At 49.8% G+C, this 23388-nt stretch overlaps 1 protein-coding gene across 1 annotated transcript in view; it reads right to left on the bottom strand.

Moving 5' to 3' along the window:
• Positions 1–22867, bottom strand: part of LOC144268585 (myomegalin-like) — a 72486-nt gene extending 49619 nt beyond the window's left edge. The window contains exons 1-16 of the mRNA XM_077823571.1: positions 21716–22867; positions 16025–16144; positions 13254–13373; positions 12920–13012; positions 12538–12753; positions 10999–11157; positions 10512–10625; positions 10081–10218; positions 9065–9244; positions 8210–8404; positions 6913–7059; positions 4023–4104; positions 3293–3384; positions 1846–1962; positions 1002–1139; positions 524–636 (exon numbers count right to left, since the gene is read on the bottom strand). Of these exons, the coding sequence (XP_077679697.1) occupies positions 524–636; positions 1002–1139; positions 1846–1962; positions 3293–3384; positions 4023–4104; positions 6913–7059; positions 8210–8404; positions 9065–9244; positions 10081–10218; positions 10512–10625; positions 10999–11157; positions 12538–12753; positions 12920–13012; positions 13254–13373; positions 16025–16144; positions 21716–22852 (3161 nt within the window). The 5' untranslated portion in view covers positions 22853–22867. The remainder of the gene's footprint in view (positions 1–523; positions 637–1001; positions 1140–1845; positions 1963–3292; positions 3385–4022; positions 4105–6912; positions 7060–8209; positions 8405–9064; positions 9245–10080; positions 10219–10511; positions 10626–10998; positions 11158–12537; positions 12754–12919; positions 13013–13253; positions 13374–16024; positions 16145–21715) is intronic.
• Between the last annotated feature and the right edge of the window lie 521 nt (positions 22868–23388).

Genomic DNA, 23388 nt, shown 5'->3' with positions numbered 1-23388 from the left:
CGCAAACTGCTCAGCTCCCCACCACCACCTTGGAAGGCACAGGGTTTGCATGGTGGAGGGTAGCAACGTCAGTTACGCTGTTATGGAGGGGAATGACCTGGACAAACCACTAGAAGCCCCCAGCAATTTTCAGATCAATGATTTAACAAAGGGACGTGCAGCCTCTCAGATGTCAGGAGACTAGGCCAAAGGAGCAGGAAGAAATCAAGGGGAGAGAAGAGAGAATCTGAAAGGAGCATTAGAGCTCTGGGGTGTGATTAACTCCTGCTGTCTCGCCTGCCTCATGTGATCTCCTCTGCCATGGGAAGGATGCTGCCTTTAAATCAGCCACTCCCCAGCAGCAGCCCACCGAATAGTTCCCTGTTCACACCGGGTGAGCCCTTCTGCAGCACACACAGGCTCACGGACATGCTAGTGCTTCAACTTTTCCCGTTGAACAAGTCCTCTGGAGGGAGTGCAGCTCCAACACCTCGCAGGACCACACGGGCAGCGACAGCACAAGAGCAGCCCGAGGGCCCCCTACCTGTTTGGGTGAGTGTGGAACTTCACCAGACTGCTGTACAGCTGCCTTTCTGCTTGCAGAGCTTCATTCAAACGACTCCTCTCTGCCACCAGCCCTTCCAGCATCAGCAACAGCTGGGGAGAATGGAGGCAAAAAGCAACAGGCACAGAGGTAGGAGCTCAGCAAGGCCTTCACCCCCACCTAGACACACGTGAGAGGCAGAGTCCAGCCAAGAGACTGGAGTTGGTCATGTCAGGGACATGGAGATGAGATGCTGACCTCTGCCCTTGAGGGGGATCCAAACCACCTCTGTGCCACAAAGAGGGTCTGAGCCCCTCTTACACCTGCATGTACACTGGCACACTCCCTCCCAGGCAAAAGCATTACAGTGCAGAACTGGCAATAGAGAACTAACTAACTGCAGGAACTGGAAACAGGCCTCAGCCTGCGGCCCATGAGATATCCCCCCTGCGGGAGATTCCATCAGAGCACGTGCTACCTGTTGCCTTCTGTTCCCTGTAGCCTCCTGTCCTCGTGACTCTGCTGTGACTACTTTCTCCCGAAGCACCAGGACTTCTTGGGTGAGTCGCTCCACAGCTGGGATTTCTTCAGGGTCAACCAGCTGCATCTGCAGGTCCTGAAAGCCAAGGAGAGCAGAGCTGGCTGGAGATCAACAACAGGAGACACCTCTTGAACGTCATACAAATCAGTGGGAGCTGGAGTTACAAAGGTCCCTAGAGACACTGGAGATTAGGGTCTCTAACAAGGGGAACTCCTATCCCTTCCAAGGGTGAGCCAGATAATTCAGAAAAAAAACACATTCAGGCGGTGTGCAGCACCAACATCCCAAAGCAAACCTTACTGTTGCTTTGTGCTAACAGGAGCCTGGCTCAAGACTCCAGACAGGATGCAAGGCACCCTGCATGCTCCAGAACTCCTAAACAAGGTCCAGGATGCACAGCAAGCGCTCTCCAGGAGAAACGAGATCACCAAATGAGCATCTGGGCAGAATGCTGGGAGACTCCTCAATAACGAGATGTCATAAGGAGCCCTGGGTTTCCAACTCTGTGTGTTTTACAGGAACCATGGAGCGAGGCCCAGGATGCCAAGCCCAAGATGTTACAAGATCCATGCATGAGACCTCGACTACAGCTCGGGAGTCTCCTCATGCATCCACCTCATTGCTGATCTCTATGGAAACCTTGCTTCCTGGTTCTGACATTTTACAGTACACTGGAAGCCAGCTAGAGGGCTCGAGGTGGGGGGGGAACTGGAGGTTCTTCACTAGCATCCCTGGGCAGAGATGATCAGCGAGTATGTCAGGAGAACTGTAGTGATCCCACCTTTATAAGGTCCTCTTTGCTCTGGATCTTCCTGGTCAGGGACTCAATATCTGAGGCCTGCACCTGCAGCTCCTCCTCCTGTGCTGTCACCACAGATTGAAGAGAAGAGAGCTCCAACTACAGAGCAGAGATCACAGGGTCAGCGAAAGCTCCGCAACCCAGACACATGCCATAAACCCTCCATGTCACTGCCCCAATCATCCCACCCCCATGCCCCTAAGCTGTGGTGCTGGCCAGAGTCGTGAGTGACCTCCTTTACTCAGTGCAACACAACTACATGTTGTACAATGTCTCTGAGTCTAAAGACGACAACATTTCTGAGAAAGGCAGAGGAGGGCCAAACTGGCCCAGGAAGGAAACTTACTTTCAGACTCATCAAGTCAGCACTGCAACCCCATAACCAGACCCTTTGTTCACCCCTCTATCAAGAGAGGTGCCTGTGGAGTTGATGGTCTCATTGCCATGGAGATTAAGGACCAGCGTCAATCTGTCAGCTTCATGACTATGACACCACGTGGGGACAATCCCTAGTCCAGTGGTTCTCAACCTATTTCTCATTGTGGACTGTGCTGGGCTGCAGGTTGAGAACCACAGCGTGCTTCCCCACAAACCTCCCTCCACAGATCCCTAGGTCTAGTGCCTCCCGCCCAGAGATCCCTTCACAGAGCGGGGCCAAGAGTGGGCAGGATGGCAGTGACCCCAGACCCTGCTGTGCAGGACTGGACAGCAGCCCCAACCCTGGACTCGGCCACGTGGGGCTGGGTTGTAGGGCAGCTGGCGGCAGCCCGGACCCCAGCCCTCACCGAGCCAGCCAGCAGTCCCGGGCCCTGGACCCCACCAGGCTGGTGGGCAGCTCTGGACCAGCTAGACCACTGCGCTGGGTGACCAGGCAGCCAGGAACCTGGACCCCATGTGGACCGGCAGCCCGCTGGTTGAGAACCGCTGCCTTAGTCAGTAGTGAGGCATAAAGGTCGCTACACCGGAAACCAGAGCGTCCCCAGGATAAAGCATGGGCCAGCTACTCACAAATGTAATGATCTAGATGGTTTCAGTTTAGGAAATAAGCTATCTCTGGGGTGGAACACAGCAGCAGTTTAACAGTACACTGCTTGTGACAGGACGTGAAAAAGAAACCTATATCCAACAAAAATACAAGAGGACATAGGGAGGCTGAATGTAATCGCCAGAGATGGAATCTGACTAGGACACCAGGGCTAGCACCTTCCATTCACACGCAGGGTGCTACAGGGTCCTCACCAGAAACCAAATAATAATTAATACTCTATGCTTCCAGGCTCAGTACAAACACTGAGCGAGAGACAGCCAGTTCCCCATAGGGTGGGAGTATGAACACAGCATGACTGTTTGAAAGCAGACCAGGCTGGATTTGGTCTGAGGCTTATTTCACTCAAGACTCCAGACGCTCAGGGTCTCTCCACATACTCACCCGGCTTTCCCTTTCCTTTCTTGCCATTAGCTCCAGTTCCTCTCTGGCATTAACAAGCTCCTTCTCCAGCTCGGCAGCCGTCTCCAACAGGCCTGGAGAGGAAACCACAGCCCAAAAAGTTACACTAACATAGGGCTTGAATCATTTACCAGACACACCCTGGTTTTCTAACTGCAAGCGTTAGAAACAGAATCGCTTTCCAAATTAGAGCTCAAATCCTTAACAGAACTGGACGGAGATGGATTTTTCAAAGCCTTTTCTAATGCTCCTGCTCCCATAGTGATCCTCAACTGCCAGCCGCCCCAGAGTCCATTCCCGATGCCCTCCCCTCCAGAGTCCAGTGGCCTCAGCCCTGGGAAAATTCCAAGTATCCCCTACCACCCTCCCAGATTAACTGCACTCCTCCCAGTCAAGGAGGGCAGGACATTCCGATTAGCCCAGTGATCAGAAAACACCAGCTCCCACTCCCACACCAACTTCCTCCACTCAGCACTGGAGTCCAGAACCCATCAGTGATTCCTGAGCACCAGTCTCCCATCCCAAACCTAAGCCACAGTCATTGAGTGCCCCAAGTTTTATTCCCAGTATCACACCCCTGGGGAAGGACGACTCCAGTCAATACTCCTGGTTAGAGTTCTTTGGTGTCTTTGCAGGCTGTTTGTCACATGAGACAGTTCTCCCCATAGCAAAAGCCTTGTACGGACTGAAGAGAAGCTGCCGCTGTACTGACCTTTCTCCATCCTGAATTTGCTGTCCTCTCCCTTGGAAATTCCAGTAGTGGTAGCATTCCCACAACCTCCTGGCAGTAATTCCTGAAAACACAAAGCGATTCCTGGTTTTACCCCCTCAGAGATCACCCTGTGCACCCTGCACAGTTCAGACCCCACCACCCACCTCCAGACCTCACCATCCAGTGCTAAGACCAAACACGACACATGCTCACTGGTGTCACAAAGACCATTGGCCAAATGGGGTTTTCAGTTATGAGGGAGCTGACCAGAGGACTGCAAGTTTTTGGGGCTCCCAGAACCCAGAGGAATGGACAGAGACAAGCGCAAATGGGATGAAAGCTTAAATCTTGGTGTGACAAACAAGCCTGGGAAGTCAGGAAAGGGACTCCAAAGAGAGGCGTCCAGAGCAGGAAAAGGAAAAGAGGTTCTTGGTCACTGCGTTTGGGTTAAACCAAGGGGGACTATGTAGCAGGGACACCAGAGAAGCGGCTGCAGCAACAGTGCAAGAGATGATCTGAGAAAGCACTACGGCTTTAATAGCTAGAATGAAGAGGAAAGGATGAACCAAAGCTGCTGTCATGAAAAAGCAGCAGGATTTAGCAATGGTCTGGTTGCAGGAGGCACACAGAGGAATCAAATATGCCCACAGGCTGCATGCATGGGCAATAGTGCTGGGCCGGGGGATTTTCCATGATGGGTAGCAATCTTCAATCAGAGCCTCTCCTTCCAAACATCTGCTAAATCGGACACTCTGGAAGTGCTGACAGTGACAGTAAAGGTTACAAAGCCACTCCCAAGTCAGCCCTGTTTACGCTCCCCCAGAGCCCTCTGAGGAACTTCTCTGGGCTGAGCCATACTAGCTAGCTACATAGCAGAGATATTTCTCTGTGCAACTCAGCATCGAGAATTCAGAGGTTAACAGTGGAGCTCAGCCCAGAGGCACAATTTTGGAAAGGTTAAGGAAAGTCTTTCCAGCTCATTGTGAGACACTGAGGAGTGGAGACAAACCACCAATGGCCTACTAGCCCCTTCTGGCCTAAACTCCATGATTCTAAGCTCTATGACATGTCTTACAACTTTAAACAAAAAGTAGATGTTTGTTCACCAAGAAACAACTGAAATGGTTCCAACAAAAGCAGCCTGGCTCATGCTCAGTGATAAAGGGTATGATGTTGCTCTCCATAATGTTGTATGGAAATATGCTTATGAGTATAAATATGATGTAACTGGAATATGCTTTATGCAAAAAGTCTCTTGTAAAGTGTCATTGCAAAGGTTATAATTTACTGTGTGTTACTGAGTGTGTTCATCCTATTTGTTTGCATGTATTATTTCTATGTCTGGAGTTAGGAGAATAAGATATAAACTTGTATTACTGATGTAAACACATTAAGTGGAAGCCTTTAAGGGTGCTTCAGAATCAATGAACTGTGAATGGGTTTGTTTACTTGCAAGCCTTCCTGTATTCGTGTAAGCCAGCCCAGGAAGAATGGCGGAATCCATCTTAAACCTGGTGCTTTTCCATTTAGAAGGAGAGGTGGAGATCCAGAGACACAAAAGATTCCCGCCTTGTGCCAAAGCTATAAAAGGGTGTGGAAGAGAACAAAGGAGGCGGCCAGCCATGAGAAATCCCCTAGTTACCACCTGAGCTGGAACAAACAAGGACTGTACCAAGGGAAAGGACTGGGCCCAGACTAGGAAGGAGTCTAGTCTCTGAAAGTAGCTTATTGGAACATCTTTGAGGGTGAGATTTTACCTGTAAAGATTTCTTAATGCATTAGGCTTAGGCTTGCATGTTTTTGCTTTATTTTGCTTGGTGACTTACTTTGTTCTGTCTGTTATTACTTGAAACCACTTTAATCCTACTTTTTATACTTAATAAAAATCACTTTTGTTTATTAATTAACCCAGAGTAAGTGATTAATATCTGGGGGAGCAAACAGCTGTGCATCTTTCAGTGTTATAGAGGGCGGACAATTTATGAGTTTACCTTGTATAAGCTTTATACAGAGTAAAACAGATTCATTTGGGGTTTGGATCCGATTGGGAGCTGGGTGTCTGATACTGGAGGCAGGTGACCTACTGAGAAGTTTTTGGTTAAAGCCTGCAGCTTTGGGGGCATGGACCAGACTGGGTCTGTGTTGTTGAGCCAGACATGCTAGCCTGCTGCAAGGTAGGGTTCTGGAGTCCCAAGCTAGCAGGGAAAACGGGCTCAGAGGTAACTTCAGCTCGTCAGGGGACAGTCCCAAGGGGGTCTCTGTGAGAGAACCCGTCACAAAGGGGTTCCCAGCAAAGCGGATTTAAAAACACTTGACAATTGAGGATGAAATAATTAAATGTGGGTACATGCGACAGGCTCTGCTAAGAATTAGCAGACTTAAAATTAGTTCTTCCTGCTCCCAGCCAAGGCTGGACCATGACTTTCTGGGAGGTTGATTCCCCCCCTGCATCCTTTTTGGGGCTCCAATACTGCCCACACCAGCAGTGTCTGCTCTCAGCAGATCTGTGGGGAAAGGGCTGCTGAGTGACTGAGAAAAAGCTGTGGAATTCAGATCAGGATGTTCTGATCTCAGCTGGCCTCCCCTTAGCAGGGAGGGTCTTTTCTGTTTGTGCTTAGCACAACGGGGTCCAGGTCTATGAGTGGACTCCTAGGCACTACAGCAATACAAATAGTAAATATCAACAGCTGCCAAGGGCCTCCATGTGACACGCCCAGTGCTCAATCACTCCTCCCCGCCAAGTGCATCTCATCACCCCCTTCTGTTATCTCTCTGCATCTGCTTTCTTCCCACAGGCCTCTCTCCCCCCTCTGCTGCTACAGCAATCACTTCTCTTCCCCGTCCTGAGGCAGCATGCAAAGGACAGAACAATCCAGTGCACAATTCCTACTTGAAAGGGCTGCTTGTCTTTCTGGAGGAGGATCCTGCTATCAGCTGCTAGGTTCTTCCCCAGCTCCTTCTCCACCAGCCGCTGGCGCAGGAATTGTACTTCACCACTCTTTTCTGTCAGAGCCTGCACCATCTGCTCGGCAGCCACCTGACGCAGCCGGAAAGCAAGGTGAGAGAAGAGAAGCAGAGGTGACAAAGAGTTGGGTCTCAGGTGGCCACTGGCACAAATCGTGGCCCTGACTCCTTGCTCTGGCAACATAAGGACAGATTTACCGATCACTTGCTGCTGGACAGAGATCAGGAGTCCCAAGCCAACCCTAACCGGAGACTTTGCTATGGGCTTTGTGGCAGCACACACAACAATCAATGCTACAGCACTGCCATCACAGCCCCCTGCTTTCACTGACCCAGCCTTTGCTGCATAACTTTTCAGCAGTGCTACCAAACCTTTGACTGGGATGGTGAAAACTCACCCATGGCATGGGGGCTGTGGAGTGCAGCAATATGGGAGAAGGCCTGGAAGGACAGAGGGGATGAGGATAGAAGCTGGAGGAGAAAAGGGAGGCAAACGCTGTGAGGAGATAGCTGGGAGCTTGGCTTTTTAATCCTGTTGTTAAAAAGGGAAATTCATTGCAAAACTCCACTGACATTTAAAACTGACCACAATGCACAGAACGCAGGCAATGCGGAGGGTAAGACTCTTGTGGCAATATTAACTCCCTGGTAGTGCACACAATAGTCCCGAGTACTAGTTTGACTGTTAAATACAGCTAATATACAATGGTCAGAGCTCCCCCCATGCTGCCCCTCCACCCTTCTGATTCTAGGCAGGGCAGATGGCTCCACCCAGCTCTGGGGAAGGGCTCCAGGGTTCATCCTTCCCATGACTACTGGCCAGGCAGTGGTGGTACGTGTGCACACAATGCCCTGTGAATGTGTACAAGCCGAAATCTGCACACCTTCCTCTCCCCAACCCCACAATATGCACATGCAATCCCTGATCTGGGTGCACAAGAAGTGCCCCCAGGTTTCACAACGTAGGTCTGTGGGGCACGTGGACAAGCAAACGCTGCTCTATGGTAATAATTCTGAGAATTTCCCACAGACAACACATTGATATTTGTAACCTTACTCTGCATTAACATGGGCGAGTGGGATGTTCTCACTATTATGTGGTTCTGAAACATAAAAGACACTTCCTGCAGCTCCCTGAATGGCATCAGAGACTGCAGACCAGTTTCCACACAACAGACCCATCACAGCCACGCTGGTCGGCGGCTGCTCTGAGCACAACTCACTAGGCTTTGCTGCTCCCGGGCACTCACGGCTTGAAGCAGCTCCCGAAGTTCAGTCTCATGCTCTCCAGCCTGTCTGTACCGGTCACTCAGGAGATCCTGCAGCATCCTCTCCTTACGCTGGAGACGCAAGCACAGCTCCTCCACAATCTCACCCTGCCCTGGGCCCAGCTTGCAGAGCAAGGTTGCTGTGAGCTCCTAGGGGAAAAGGAGGGAGAAAGGGGTTGAAATGTTCCATCTCCATGCTCAGAGAAGCCTGGCACTTTGGGATGAATGGCTGTGCAGCCTGGGAGCACCCCTCTGATCATGTGTAGTCACCATCAGAGAATCTACGCACAGCAAGCATTTATGCCAACGCAGCATTGCGAGAGCCTGCCAGGATTCCAGGGAGCAGCTTTCCTGGCTCGCCCCCGTTCTTCCTGCAGCACATATGGAAGGGGCTGGGCCATGCATGTCACTCAGAGGCCAATGTGCCTCTGTGCTTCCATTCTGTAGGGAGAGCCTTTGCTTCCACAAGCTGGCAATTGTTGGTGCTCTCAAATTGAGGACTATGCTAGTTTAGATATTTTTACATCGCCTCCGATGTGCTGCCTCCTCTGCACTGCGGCCGAGAGCACAGAGATTTAAAAAGGTGACACACTGGGGAATCTCCAAGAGGAGCAGAGCAGGGCTAAGAGTCCCACCCAAACACACACCCCCCCCACCAAATCAGGGTAATGAGTCTGACACCCCCTCCAACGGGAGCAGGATGGCACAGTGGCATTGAGTGAGTGGCCCAGAGGCCTGGCAGTAGTGCTCAGGGATCCCACCCGAAGACGGAATGGATGGAGGCACTGCAGCAGGGAGCATGGGCCTTACTTCCACTTCCTTGTTCCTGTCATGCAGAGAGGTCTGCAGCTGCTGTATTATCCCCTCCTGCTCCTTCTGCCAGCTGCTGGATTTCGCCTCGACTTCCTCTTTCAGCCACTGGAGGTTCTGGCAGGTTGCCGACACCTGCTCTAGTTCCAGCGTCTTGGCTTTCAGCAGGCTCTCCATGCTCTAGGGACCAGAAAGAAAACCAGGAACACACTGAGGCCCAAGTAGTTTCTTGTGCACTTAAGTAAACAGGATTGAAACTATTCAGTCTCTTCTACCCTTTTGTGCAGCCCCAAACAGCCATTACATTCACTCCCTAAGGAAAGTTTCCACCTCAGCATCCAGCTGAGAAATGCCACATGGAACAATTAGTTTAACCACTTCCTTCCCCAGATGCAGGAGGCCATCAGAAAACTGCCTCGTGGGGAGGGATGAGGATGTATGCCAGCCAGTACGCTAAGCAAACACTCACCAGAGAAAAGCCAGGAGAATGAATAAAGGATTAGCAAACATGCCTTATAGTGACAGACCCAAGGAGATCTATTTAGTTTAACAAAGAGAAAGTTAAGGGGTGACTTGACCACAGTCTATAAGTATCTACACGGCAACAAATATTTAATAATGGGCTCTTCGACCTAGCCGAGAAAGGTCTAACACCATCCAATGGCTGGAAACTGAAGCTAGACAAATTCAACCTCGAAATAAGGCATAAATCTTTAACAGTGAAGCTAATTAACCATTGGAACAATTTCCCGAGGGTCATGGTAGATTCTCCATCACTGACCATTTTAAATCAAGATCTTTTCTAAAATTGTGGGGCAGGTCTCTGGCCTGTTTAATGCAGATCAGACTAGATGATCACAGTGGTCTCTTCTGGCCGTGGAATCGATGAGGCAGCCAAAGCACTAACATAAGGGGCTGGCCACACCAATGGAATGAATGCTGTGGCAAGCTGAGTCGGGAGCTCTGGTGATCACCGACACCACAGGTGCACTGCACAGGGAGGGGCTCACACTTACATGAATGGTGGCCTCATTGCTGGACAGGACGCTGCGCAGTCTCTCCAAGTCGTGCTCCCGCTCTCTCTCGGAGAGATGGAGCTGTCTCAGCTCTTGCTCTCTCTCTTCCACAGCAAAAAATTTTTGATCTATTGCTCGCTACAGGGAGAGAAAAGGAGACGTAGAGGTCATAGAGAGACTCCCTTGCGTGGGAACAGCATCCTGAATTCTCTCGCCATGCAGTCTACTTCACACTAGGTGGGAGAACTCAGCTCACTCTATGGGGGCGGGAAAGTGGGAACAGCCCTAGGGAAAGGGAGAGGAGGGGATACCAACCCGGGCAAGGGAGGTCAAAGCACAAGGGATGCTGTGCCTACCCACCCCCACAGGACCCCAGGGACTGAGCTCAGGGAAAGGACAGGGAAGATTGTGCTGGAATGTCCTGTGCTTACCTCCAGAGCAGCATCTCGGTCTTTGACTCGCTGCTGCAACTTCTCCAGCATAGCGTCAGTCACCACAGGGTTCTTCTCCAAGCTCTGCCAACACTGCAGAAGTTCCCGGGATTCCTGAAGGGGCCCCATAAGCACACATCAGCACAGACACCAACATTACTGAGCCAGTGCCGGGATTTCTGAGGTCAGAGCAAGGAAAGGTCAGAGAACTTCTCTCTGACCTCACTCTCCTCTCTCCATACTCAAAGGATGGCTGAGTCCACAGGTCAGGTCAATGTTATTCTGTCTTATTCCCTCCCCAGTTAGGGCTCGCCAGTACGACTCAGCCCCAGCTACAGGTCCCTCCCTGTGGCTGTAGCCAGAGGGTTGCCCTCAGACTCCAATCTCTCTGACGACAGGCCCTGGAGAGCTGCACATAGTCACGTGGTTGCCAGCACTCAAATTCCAAGGTGAGCCTAATCCCTGATTCGCATCATTTTTCACTCACCTGCAGAAGCTGTTCTTTGTGAGCCAGCCTCTGGCTCAAACGCTGAACACGCTGCTCCTCGGCCCGGATCTCACAGCACCTCTCCCCCTCCAGGGTCCGCAGCTGCTGAGCCTTGTGCTGCAGCTCTGCTTGTACCTGCTGCACAACACCGCGCAGCTCCTGAAAGGACACACACTTCTCACTTCTTTGCCATAAGATACTCACTTCCCCACTAGAAGCCAAAAGGCTAACAGGAAGCCCTGTCAGTCAGTCATACCAAAGATGGAGACAGCCTCAGGAGCTGCTGTTATCCTGTTAAAAACAAGGAGTCTGGTGGCACCTTAAAGACTAACAGATTTATTTGGGCATAAGCTTTTGTGGGTAAAAAACCCACTTCTTCAGAAGCATGTTTACCTTGTGAGATTCAACAGGATAAGGATAGCCTGGGCTGCAGGAGAGCATACCACAAGTTCAGTAGGATTCAGATGTTATAGGCTTCTGTCATTCAGATCAGAAAACTGAGAGCCTGACCTCCTTCCACAGGAGATGGGGATGCTAATCCTTCAGCAAGCATATGGATGGAGCACCGAAGAATATCTCCACGTAGTTCGGCTTATGGAAGCTAGGCTCAGTACATGTGTAGCACACATGTAGATGGAGATAGGGTTTCCACAGCTGCATGGACAGATGTCAGTGTGGACCGTGGCTGAGTATGTCTCAAGTTGCGGGTTCCTATTCCCTACCTCCATTGCTAAGGAGTTTTATACATTTCCACATAGACACATCTGATTACTTACCTACATGCTGAGTACGAGTTTTGTACAGCACAGCCACCAAAGCAAACTTTCAAACATTTATTACTTCTTCTTTGAAATTACACAGAGACATTTAGTGATTTTTAAACTCTAAATCCGTCCATCTCACCAAAGTGACCAGCCACGTTCCTCTTTAGTTCCACATATTATTTTGTGCCCAGCGCAAGAACGGTGCAACTAAGTCTTAACTTCTTCAGAGAGTCACTATCAAAGTGGGACCAACCACATGAAGTTTGGTAGTGAAACTGACAAGCAAATGGAATTGGGGTTCTGCACTCAATTCCCTAACTGCACTTTTTTTTCCCCGCAAAGTGAAAATTTGTTGGTGACTGCACAACTTTAAAACTGATGAAAACTTTCAACCTCAACTCTGGCTAGAAAAGGGGATTTAAAAAATGGTTCTTACATGCACAGGAAAATTTTTAAGTCTACCCCAGCTAATCCACTGAAGAAAGAGGAATACAGCATCACAAAAAGAAACAGGACATTTGTACCAGTTAAAACATACCAGTAAGTGCCACTACTGATCCACTGTATTCAGTCTCTGCACTGATTGTGTGCACGTACTACTGAATGTAAACTAACATGAATTAGACAGAGAATGCACAGCACAGTACCCACTTAAGACATTCAGCTAATATAAGCATTATGAAGGTCATTGGTTTGCATTCTTGATATGCAAAAACACTTTACTGTCATTTGCATGAGGCATCAGGCCATGCTCAACTGCTGAAGCATGCCGTACCTGATTGTGTTTCCATGACACCTCTTTCAGCTGCTGTTCCTCCTGCACAGCAGCCTCGAGAAGCTGGGTAGCTCTCCTGGCTTCAGCCAGTTGGTGTTCTTTCTGCCGCTGACCCCTCTTCAGCTGCTGTATCTCCAGCTGGGTGCAGAAGAGTGTGTTCTGCAGATCTAGCAGTGCCACGTGCTGCTGCTGGGAAGGGGATAGCCCCTCCGAGGTCTGACAAGAGAGAACAGAAACGTGAGAGTGTTTAAGCGTGAGCTCACGAGAGCTGTTCAGAACAGTGAAGGAGCCTGTCACAGTGAAATACCCAATGCTTTTCAATTTTCTTTTAAAGGCAAAGGCCCCTCACTTCTGGGGGATGGAGGGGCCCACAGGGAAGTACCTGCAAATGTCCAAGCTGGCTTCTATGTAACATGTCTCGTAGTTTGGCCATGGTCTCATTCTGCCCTTCAATCACATGATACAGCTCCTCTGTCTGCAAGATAGGGGATAGGACACCCAACCGTTAGCAAGCCCCACACCTCAAGGAGTCTTGGGCACAGATTGCCTCTGCCTGTTGTAAGTGCTTTGACAGAAACAAGTCACAGAAGAAATAAGCAAGGTCCAAGGATGACTGAAGGGTTCCTTCTGAATTGCTGCTAGAATAGCATGCTTCCCTGCATCCACATTTCCTATACAAGGGCACAGCACAGGCCCTCCCCAGCAGTGCTAGTTACCTCACTTTCTTTGCTCTTCAGGGCCTCATTGAGACTCTGGATTGTACGATCTTGTCTCTGGGATGCTTCCTGGACAGATTTTAATTCAAAATTCATCTCATTTAGCTTTTCCTGCAGCAACTGAACACAGAGAACACAACGGTTTAGTTACCAAGCCCAAAAGGTCCTCAAATTGCCCCCAAGAATCCCTCCACACCATACTGAGTCCACAGAGCCCAGAGGTTCCTCTTTATTTCCCCAGACCAAGATCAAAGTGGCTCCCTCTGAAGTCTGGCTCTGCTGCTCCTGATCTGGGTGGAGAAAATAGCAACAAGGCAATGCAGGGCCTTCCCTTCTTTCACAGGGACTGAGGCCAATTTCCAGCCATAGGTGCTGACTCTGGGGCTAGAGCACCCATGGGGGAAAAAATGGTGGGTGCTGAGCTCCCACTGGCAGCCTCCCCATCAGCTTCCTCCCACCACCCCAGTGGGCCCTGTGGATCAGTGCCTCCCCCTCTCTCCCCATGCCTCCCCCCGCCGCAATCAGCTGCTTCGCAGCATGCAGGAGGCTGGGAGGGAGGGGGAGGAGTGAGGACATGGCATGCTCAGGGGAGGGAACTGAACTGGGCAGGAAGAGGTGGGGCAGGGTGGAGCAGGGGTGGGAAGAGGCGGGGTGGAGCCTTGGGGGAAGGGTGGAGTGGGGGCAGGGCCTGGGATAGAGCTGGGGTCACGCAGCCTCCGGCACTTTGGAAAGTCAGAACCTGTGCTTCCAGCCCCCAGTGATCCAGTCTGAGGGAGGGGCTGGAATCGTGGCCTCCAACCCCATGCATCTCAACACCTTGTGCATCCTCCCGGAGAGCCCTGCTTACTTTGTCTGATAGAGTCTCCAACACTCAGCTGCCTAATGCCATTTCCAGTTTCGATTACTCGTTTCCCCAACCCTTTCAAAAGGGGAGGAGAGGTTCCAGCCCTTGGTACTCCTGGAGATCTGGAACCTCCAAACAGAACCCACATATCCCAGAGGCCACTTCCTTTCCCTCCAACTCACCCAGTACCGCTAGAGCATTACAGCTACATATTTACACTCTTCCTCCCTTTCTCCAGGTAGCACCCTCCATCCAGCCACTCACTCTTGCAGCAACTGCCTGGATTTAGGTAACATCATACTCGAGCAAATGCATGGTCCATCCAGCCCAGTGTCCTAGCTTCAACACAGTGAAATCCTCCCCAATGAGTCAGGACCACCTCAAGCTGGTGCAACACCCATGCTCTTTATTCCTGTGTCTGGTTCCCACCACCAAGCTCCAAATATTTACAGAGTATTTACAGGTTTGACCTAGCACAGGCCTCCATGGCAACAGGGTAGCAGGCTCCTGGCTCCTTCTGAGCCTACTCTCCCCTCTTGGCCTCCGCCCTGCCCTCCGGACTCATGGCCTCCCAAGCATTTAGCCCCTGTTAATGAGGCTGGCAGGTGGGGCCAGTTTCCAGGCCAGTCCTAGCTAGTTACCCAGCCCCAACCCATTTCCCTGATTGGGGCTGGAGTGGCAGGTGCTGATTAGGGGTTCCCCTGCCACACAGAAGTTTTGCAACATCATGGCTGGAGGGGAAGGCTGGTTTATGCCCTGAAACATGAGTGCCAAAGCACCTCCTATGTTTTCATCCTCACTAGTGTAATAGAAGATAAATTTTTTCTCAATCCTGCTCAATTGCTTCCATAACAGCATGTGGAAGTGACTTCCACAGATTAAGTTGCTTAATAAAAGTGTTTATTTTAATCAGTTTTAAATGTTGCCTTTTAAACATCTTTTATTATGAGAAGGTAAATATCTATAATGGCCTTGATACCACACTCATTCTCAAATACTCCCAAATGACCATCTCTATACTGCTCATTAATTTATACACCTAGCACGTTACCTCTTATTTGGCTTCTTTTGAAACTAAATTGCCCTTGTCTTTTTAATTCCACACCCCTAATCATTTTCATTGCTGTTCTCCAGACCTTTCTCTTTTGGAGTTATCCTTCCTGAGCAAGGCTGGCCAAACTGAACTTAAGTGTTCCAGCTATGGACGACAACGGATTTATACAAGGGCACTGTAACAGACTATGTTTAGCAGTGTTAAGAAAGGGGTGGTAAAACACTTTGCAATTTTGCCTGCTGCTGCACAATGAGCAGAAGTTTGCGTGGAGCTGTTCACAATGACTTCTGTGGTGTTTTCCTGATCGGTTACAGTTAATTTACAACACCACAATGGGCATACATAAAACCAGGTATGCCTTCCCATGTGTATTCATTTAACCTGCCACTAGGCTGGCCATCTTCTTGTTCAGCTAATTTTTAATTCATGCCCTTTAAAAGGATGCTAGGGCAGGCCCCTCTACAGGCTGACCTCCTTCACCCCACACCAAAAGGAGGCCAGCTGCCTCCATGGCAGTTTCCCTCTCTTTGCCTGCAGAAGGCTCACCATAGAGAAGCAGCAGCCAAGAAGCCAGAGCGGGAGGGGCAGGCAGTGGGTGGAGCTCAGGGATGTAGGCATCTTTCTTCCAATGGTTCTATGGAGTCCCCCTGGCATAGGGGAAGGTCTTTCAAACACTGCTTTAGAACTGGCATAAGGAAGGAAGCTGCATAGCATAGCTATAGGAAAGGAAGCACATCCTAGCCTTGTTGAAGGCCAATAGCACCATCTCAGTTTGGGCAACTTCCAGTGCCTGCGATGACCCTTCATGGCTATTGCTAATTAAGGTAAACGAGAATCCTCAAGAAGCTGAACATGCTGCCAGTGAACAAATACCTTGTTGGTGGAATTGTACTGCTGGATTTTGTCCTGCAGCTCAGCAGCGTGCGATTCAGACACATGCCCACTCGCCACAGAGTCACACTGAGTCAGCTGCTGATGGTCCTCAGGCAGATTCTGGAGAGACAAAAGAGAGGATGGGTGGCCTGAGTCCTTTCTTGGTTTCTGTTCAGTGCTCAGAGTGGTGGTGGCCCTCCTAACCATAGGCGCCAACTCTGTGGGTGCTCCGGGGCTGGAGCACCCATGGGGAAAAATTAGTGGGTGCTCTGCACCCACCAGCAGCTCCCCGCCCCACTACCCCAGCTCACCTCCACCTCCTCACCTGAGTGCACCTTCCCCACTTCTCCCTGTAGCACCCAGCGCTTGCTGCTGCAAAAGAGCTGTTTCGCAGCGGCATGCGCTGGGAGGGAGCAGGAATGCAGCGCGCTTGGGGAAGAGGCGGGGCCAGGGCGGGGATTTGGGGAAGGAGTCCAATAGGGGCAGGGATGAGGTTGAGTTGGGGTGGGGACTTTGGGGACAGGGTTGGAATGGGGGCGGGCCAGGGGTGGAGTCGGGGCGGGGCCAGGGTCGAGCACCCACCAGCGCCGGAAAAAGTTGGCACCTATGCTCCTAATGTGGATTTCAAAACATCTGCTCCATATAGCCACCTTCTCAACATCCTGCCACCTGCACCTCCACCCTCTCTTGCTGCATGTCTGGTTGATCCTTCAGGGACCTCCTCCCCTTCCAAAGGTCTTGGCCCACTGTTCTCACTTTACACCCTCTCACTGGGTGATCTCATCTGTTCATACAGCTTCAACTACCATCTCCAGCCAGCAACTCACCGATCTACTTCCCCCACTCCAATCCCGTCCCTCCCGCGTGCCTAGCAGTCAGCTTAACATGGCCAGAGCTGAATTTAGCTTCCTTCTGAAACTCCCTTCACCTTAGACCACCACCAGTTCCTCAGCATATAACCCAGGATGATCGCTGCCTCCTCCCTTGCCGTCACACCCAGCCAGTCCTGACACTTCATCATCAGGACCTGACCTTTTCTGTCCGACCTAACAGCAAACACTCTTGTTCAGGTCCTTACCTCCTGTCCCTATTACTGTAATCTTCTCAGGGGCCTCCCTGGCACCCACATCACCCCCTTCAATCCATCCAAAATGCTGCTGCTACTAAGATCACCTTCCTCACCACCGGACTGGAACCTATTTCCCACCCTCTCTGAATCACTAAACTGGCTCCTGTCTACACAATGTCCAGCCCAAGATTCTTGTAATCACCCTTCACGATTCTCCATAACTTAGCTATCTCCTTCTGCACTCCCCATGCACTGCACTGATCTCCTCCTTCCACTCCCCGTGATGCCAACCTCAGTGCCCTACTTTATCCACAAATATCACTGCCTGCTCCCACAACATGCATGGAATGCCCTTTCTAAGATGATTTGTGAGGCCAACACTTCTAGTTCGGGTCTCCCCACTTGCTTCTGCCGCTAGGCCTGAAAAAGTTAGCCAAGACAGACATCAATTTACTTGGAAAGCAAAGAAAAAAAAAAAACCACACCTTCCTTGTTGCAGCATTCTGTGTGCCAGCCAGCACCCGCTGAGTAATCACATAACAATCTGATTGACACTTCTGTCATCGCCCCCCTTACTGTCTCACTCCTTCACATCAAATTAGGCCTGTAAGCTCTCTGGGGCTGAGTTCAGACCCATTCTGTCTGGAAAGTGAGAAGCATGCTTTTGGGTATCAGCAGCAATAGTAAACAACGATTATCAGGGAAAATGCAGCCACTGCCCAGATTCACTATTGCCTTCCTGCTGAAGATTTAAGAATGCCTCGGCCAGACTTTCTGGAGTAGGAGCAAGGAGACAACAAAGCCAGCTCCAGGCAACCCTACACACAGCTCACATGGCAGCTCACTTTGACTAGCTCTATTTCACTGAGTTTTCCTCTCCTATGACCATAGGAGATGGGTGGCTCAAAGGAGCGGGTGCTTCCCCAGCAACAGCAAGCATACAGAAGCCCTGAATGCCTGAGGGCAGCACACCGCTCTTCAGCCTTTGAACACTGGGTATTGTTTTCTCTCTGCTGACTGATTTTTGATTCCAACCTTCTCCTGCTTCCCCCCCCACCGCACCCCCATTCCTTCTCACCCTCCTGGTCCAGTCTGATATTCTTCTTTGCCTTCCTCCTTTATTCCCCACTCCCCGCCTCATATTCTCGCCCTCCCCCTCAATGACCCTCTTCCCCTTCTTTCATCCCCCTCTTCCACTTTTCTGCTCCTGTTTTCTGCTCCTGCACCCCATCCTCTCATTTGCTCTCCCTCCATTCTTCTATAATAAGCTAAAGGGGGACAAAAACTGTACCAACAAGTCTATGACTAGTACCACCCTGACCACTTTGCTTGAATGCGATATTCCTTCCCCTCCCAAGCCTTTAATTTTTCCCAGTTTCAGATGTAAGCTCTTCAGGGCTGGGAGGCTGGACCCTGTGCTTGTACAGCAAACAACATGGTGGGGAAATGATCATGATACCTGGCAATATAAATAAATCAAATAGCAAGAGCTGCAGAGGCACTGCTGCATTCTGTCTCTGGGTTGCAGTGAGATACTTAAGCACCAACATCTCTGGTAGATTGGTGAGAGTGTACATGACCTCTGAAGGATGGAACAGCACAGACTGCTGCTGAAGAGCAGACAAAGGGGGAAGGAACCTTAAGGCAGCTCTGACAGCCAGAGATGACCCATATTCTACGAGGAGGCTGTTAACAAGAGTCACGCTGCTGGGAAAGCAATACAAGGAGCCCTCTGCATTTGAATAATAAAAACCTAAAAGTGGCCCAAAGCACTGACTGCAGTCATAGCTAGATGAGATCAGCTAGCTGCTGTGTCACAGCTAGTTACTGGTTAGAAAAATCAAGAATTACTGGCCACTTGTTCTTCAGTCCTTCTGCTTTTGTAAGAGCCTAACATCCTGCCCCAAATAATAGATTTGAAAGGTTTAAGACAGATCATTTTGGCTGAGCTTTGAAATTTGGTCTAGACCTAGTCCTCAGGAGGGACAAGAGCCTTTGCTTGGTTGACAGCATATTTAATGCTGTAAGCAATGGGGCCAGCAATCACTTCTGAACAAGTGCCAGGGACTTAAGGTTTTAATAAAGCTCTGCACTCTGACAACCCTGCATATTGTTCTACCTGGCCTGACCAGGAGCCCCTGAGCACAGACAGAGGCTGCTGCTAGCATATCTTACAGGAGGCAAACTGTAACTTTTTAGTTAGGCTGCTGAAAAGGCACAAGAAAAAGCATAAATTCTCCTTCCTCCCCAATTACATTAATTTTTAAAAATTAATGTATTTGAATAATTGATACACATTAGGAAATTAAAAAAAAAAAAAAGAGAGCGAGCGCGCCATGACCAACTTAGAAGAGCCAAGTCGTGGCACTTAGGATCTGCCATCCTTAATTCTTCATTACTGGGGCACTACTGCACCGAAAATAGAATCTTTGCACCCCAGAATTTTTTCTACATTGGCATTTTCTCAGTTTTCCCCCGCAGTGCACCTGCGGCAGGAACAGCAGCAATAGCAGCGTTAGCATAGATTGCCCACTTGCCTTTCATAACCACCATGTTGTCTAACCCTGCCAAGAGCAGGTTTGCACAGAACAAGGGTGAAAGCACTGGCAGCCAGTTTATGCCAGCATTGTTGCTACTGCCTCTGGAGCTGCAAGGCTGAAAGCGGTTTGACATTTTGCAGAAAATGCCAGTGCCAACCAGGCTTAAGAAGTCATCTGCCTATCAGCTCTTAATGCTCTGAGACATCCTAATTGCGATGAATGAACCTAAAAGGATTGCTATTCTAGGCAAGGAACAAAGATAAGAAGCGTATCAGCTTCTTAGGGCAATGCAACTCCTGTGATCAGCAGATTTCCATGTTAATGGAACGAACACAATATTTGGTTCTTGAAGAGTTGTTTTCATACTGGGGAAAAGAAGGAAAAAAACATTTATACAACAACTATTTACTTTGCTGGCAACTGACTTTCCATTTCTAGTATAAAAGCCATCTAGAGTGTGAGTAAGAGCTTGCTCCTTCTGCCAGATCCAGCACTGAATCCTTGAGTGCTGGTGATACCATGGCAACAAAATGTTAAGAAATTGGAAGTTGCAAATTCAACATGATGAATCACTGCAGAGACAGACATGTGACAAAGGCTAGAGTAGAAAAACCTTTGTAAATAACTCTGAGATGTAACAAAGATGATAAGACATGAGAGAAAGCCAAGCCATTTAAATCCATATACAAATTAATGTTTGTTCCACTCTTTAAAGATGTGCATTAAGAAAAAAAAATCTTATTAATTCTGTACAAATGTCCCCAGTAATGAAAAATGAGCAGTCAGGGATTTAGAGACTATAGAATAGGGCAGAAGCTGCAGCACCGTTCCTCACTAGAAGGTTTTTCAGGTGGCGTCAGCAGGTCTTCAATCATGAGCTACAAGTGGATTGGCACTGAATTTGTTGCTTTTGTCAGTTTGTGTTCCTCCATTGCACAATTTCTAGCCTGTCAATAAAGGCACGTCATAGCTGATGCAGAAACAGTACAGGTCTCTGGAAAATGTCAGACTAGAAAAAGAATCAGCAGTGCTCTCTGAATAGGAAATGTATCCACTGGCTACAGTTGCCATAGTAATAAACAAGCATCTTTCTAGTCCCAGAGGCTAGCTGGCACATTAGACAGCACTAAGACTGCTAATGTGAATGCAATTAGACTGACATGGATATTCGTGAATTGAAGCTGACTAGGGCTTTCTATTCATTAACATAGTAGTAAAGTAGTTACAGGTGTAGTTTTCTGGCCACATACTAATCAGGATTTTAAGGCCTGGCAAAACAGAGAAAATCCAGAGCTATATGTGGACTGGAATCTACACAGCGGGCAAGACACCTGGAATTCCTCTGACAGCAGAGTCTTCAACTCACAGGCTTTTGGTGGCATCTGCCACTAATCACTTGAACTTTTTAAAGGATCAGGAGGCAAACCAAATATCTAGAATGCCAGCCCTAAAATCATCCACTGAAGCAAATCCATCTCAAAGATGACAGTCTCTGTAGGTAACATACCAGTATACTCCTGTGTGCTGTGTACATTTGAGGACTGATCCTTAGAAGGAGGATTATAGTTTAGGACTCTGTCTGAGAGGAGAAAAATTCCTGATACATCAGAACAGAGCAGTTATAAAGGCCAAAAGAAATCAGCACTTAGAAGAGGTCTCTGGCAGCTTACAATTCCCTTTAGTGGAACTTACAAATTTAAACCAAGTTATAGAGAGTAGCAAGGGAAAATAAAGTAGCAGTATTTGTTTGGTAGGAAACTAGAGGCAAACTAAAACTCAGACCCACACTAGTATACAGTCTTTGGAAGTAGCAGTAGAGAGAGACAGAGAGAGAGAGAGAGATGTGAAGACTCCAAGCTCCAGAGGGCTCACTTCTTCAAAACACAGCAGGGAGACAATACCTGATCATGGAAAAGGAACAGACTGTATAGAGGGGGTACAGTTAAATAGTTAATAAGCAGCGACCTATTCCTAACCTGAGTTTGGCTACACTTAGCTATCCATATGATCTCAGCACATCTGAATCCACAGTGGTCTCAGGATCAGTATTTTTTTAAACTAATGTTGTACATTGACCTCTACCTGTACCCGAAGCGGCAGATAATCTTCACAGAGATCGTCCCACAGCTCCTGCAGGTCAGAAAGCTCCAAGGGAAAGGGTTTTGTGGCTGCACTGAGGAAACCAGAACCAGCATTCACTGAGCCAGGAAGAGCACTTCCATCCACCAGGTCACGGCTAGGCTTGGAACATGGCAGGATGGATTTCACTAGAATAGGTAACCTGCTCCCTCTGGGACTCTGAACAGGCTTGTAGTCAAAAGCTTTGATCAGGCTAAGGGCTAGCTCCAACCTATTCCCATACAATGACGAATTTGGAGTAGTACGGGCATCTGAGGAATCATCACACTTCTCGCTCCCTTTTACACCTTTGTCTGCTTCCTCATCCTTCTGTCGTGGAGGGCTGACCTCCACCGTTGCGTCCAAGGATTCAACAGAGGACCCAGGAGTCCCCTCCTCCATGCTTTCTTCTTCCACAGGCACCTTGTTATTTCCTGAGTCAGCAGTTATAGGTTCACAAACAGAGGATTCCTCATTGCATATGCTAGCTGGCCACCTGGTGGAAGGCCCACAAGAGATACTCCTGGCCACCTTTCGTGGGACTCTGCAAATCGCTTCATAGTCAGCATCTGCAACACGTAACACAGCACAGCCATGGCATCGCCTTGGGCGGTTACCCACACTCTCTGAAGTGTGACAGCTATGCGGTTCTAGGATATGTTCGTCATGCTCTGTCCAGCATTCAAATCCAGAATAGGCAAAGTCCTCCTGAAGAAGGGCCGTGTATCTGATATCAGGCAGGCCAGAAATGTCCACAGTCACATCCCCAACAACTTTGTCATCAATACCAGAGTTTTCATTATTCCTCTTGTACATGCTGGCAATGCAAAACTTGAGGCGATCCTTCTCCACCAGCAGCTTCTGTAAACGCTCGATGGAGAGGGCTTCGATGCGAGCGATGACCGTGTCAAACCTGTAGATGCGGTCCAGCATGAACGCACATTTGCTGCAGGCAAATTCAGCTTTGCCATCTCGGCAGAGCTCCTTGCCCAGGACATGGGAGAGAAGCACCTGCAAGTTGAGCTTGGCAGCCGTGTGGAATATCCAGCGTCTCTGGTTGCCACAGAGCTCCCGGGCGCAAATCCGGCAGATCTCCCTCATCTTCCTCCTTAGCACCCAGACCCACACCCACGCCTGCTAGGAGAGTCCTCCCTGCTCACTCAATAGATCTCCTGGGGGCATTCACTGGGACCCCCTCATCTCACAGGCTCCGCCCCACATTGGGGCCCCCCCTCACCCCACAGGCTGACTCCAGGGATCCCTAACCTCACAGGCTGCCCCCCACCCTGGAGATCCCCAATCTCACAAGCTCACACCAGGGACCCCTGACCCCACCTTAGGCTCCCCCTGGCTCCCCCAGGCTGACCCCCTTAGGGAACACCCTGATCCCTCAGGCTGTCTCAGGGACCCCTCAGGCTTCCCCCAGAGTCCCCCTGACCCCACAGCCCTTCCCTTGGCGATCCCTGACCCGACCCACCCCACCGGCACCCCGCTTGTGGCTCGGGGCGGGGCAGGGCGCGGCCGGCCGAGAAGAGGCAGCAGCCCGCGAGGCACCTCCTGCCACTGAGGCTCTTTGATTACGGCTCAGATTTCAAGATGGCTCCGCCGCGCATGCGCGCCCGGCCGGGATTTCTGGG

This window comes from Eretmochelys imbricata, chromosome 8 (genome assembly GCF_965152235.1).
Source record: "Eretmochelys imbricata isolate rEreImb1 chromosome 8, rEreImb1.hap1, whole genome shotgun sequence".
Taxonomy (NCBI): domain Eukaryota; kingdom Metazoa; phylum Chordata; order Testudines; family Cheloniidae; genus Eretmochelys; species Eretmochelys imbricata.
Note: the sequence above shows the minus strand (reverse complement) of the source record. Positions and strands in the feature narration are given on the sequence as shown.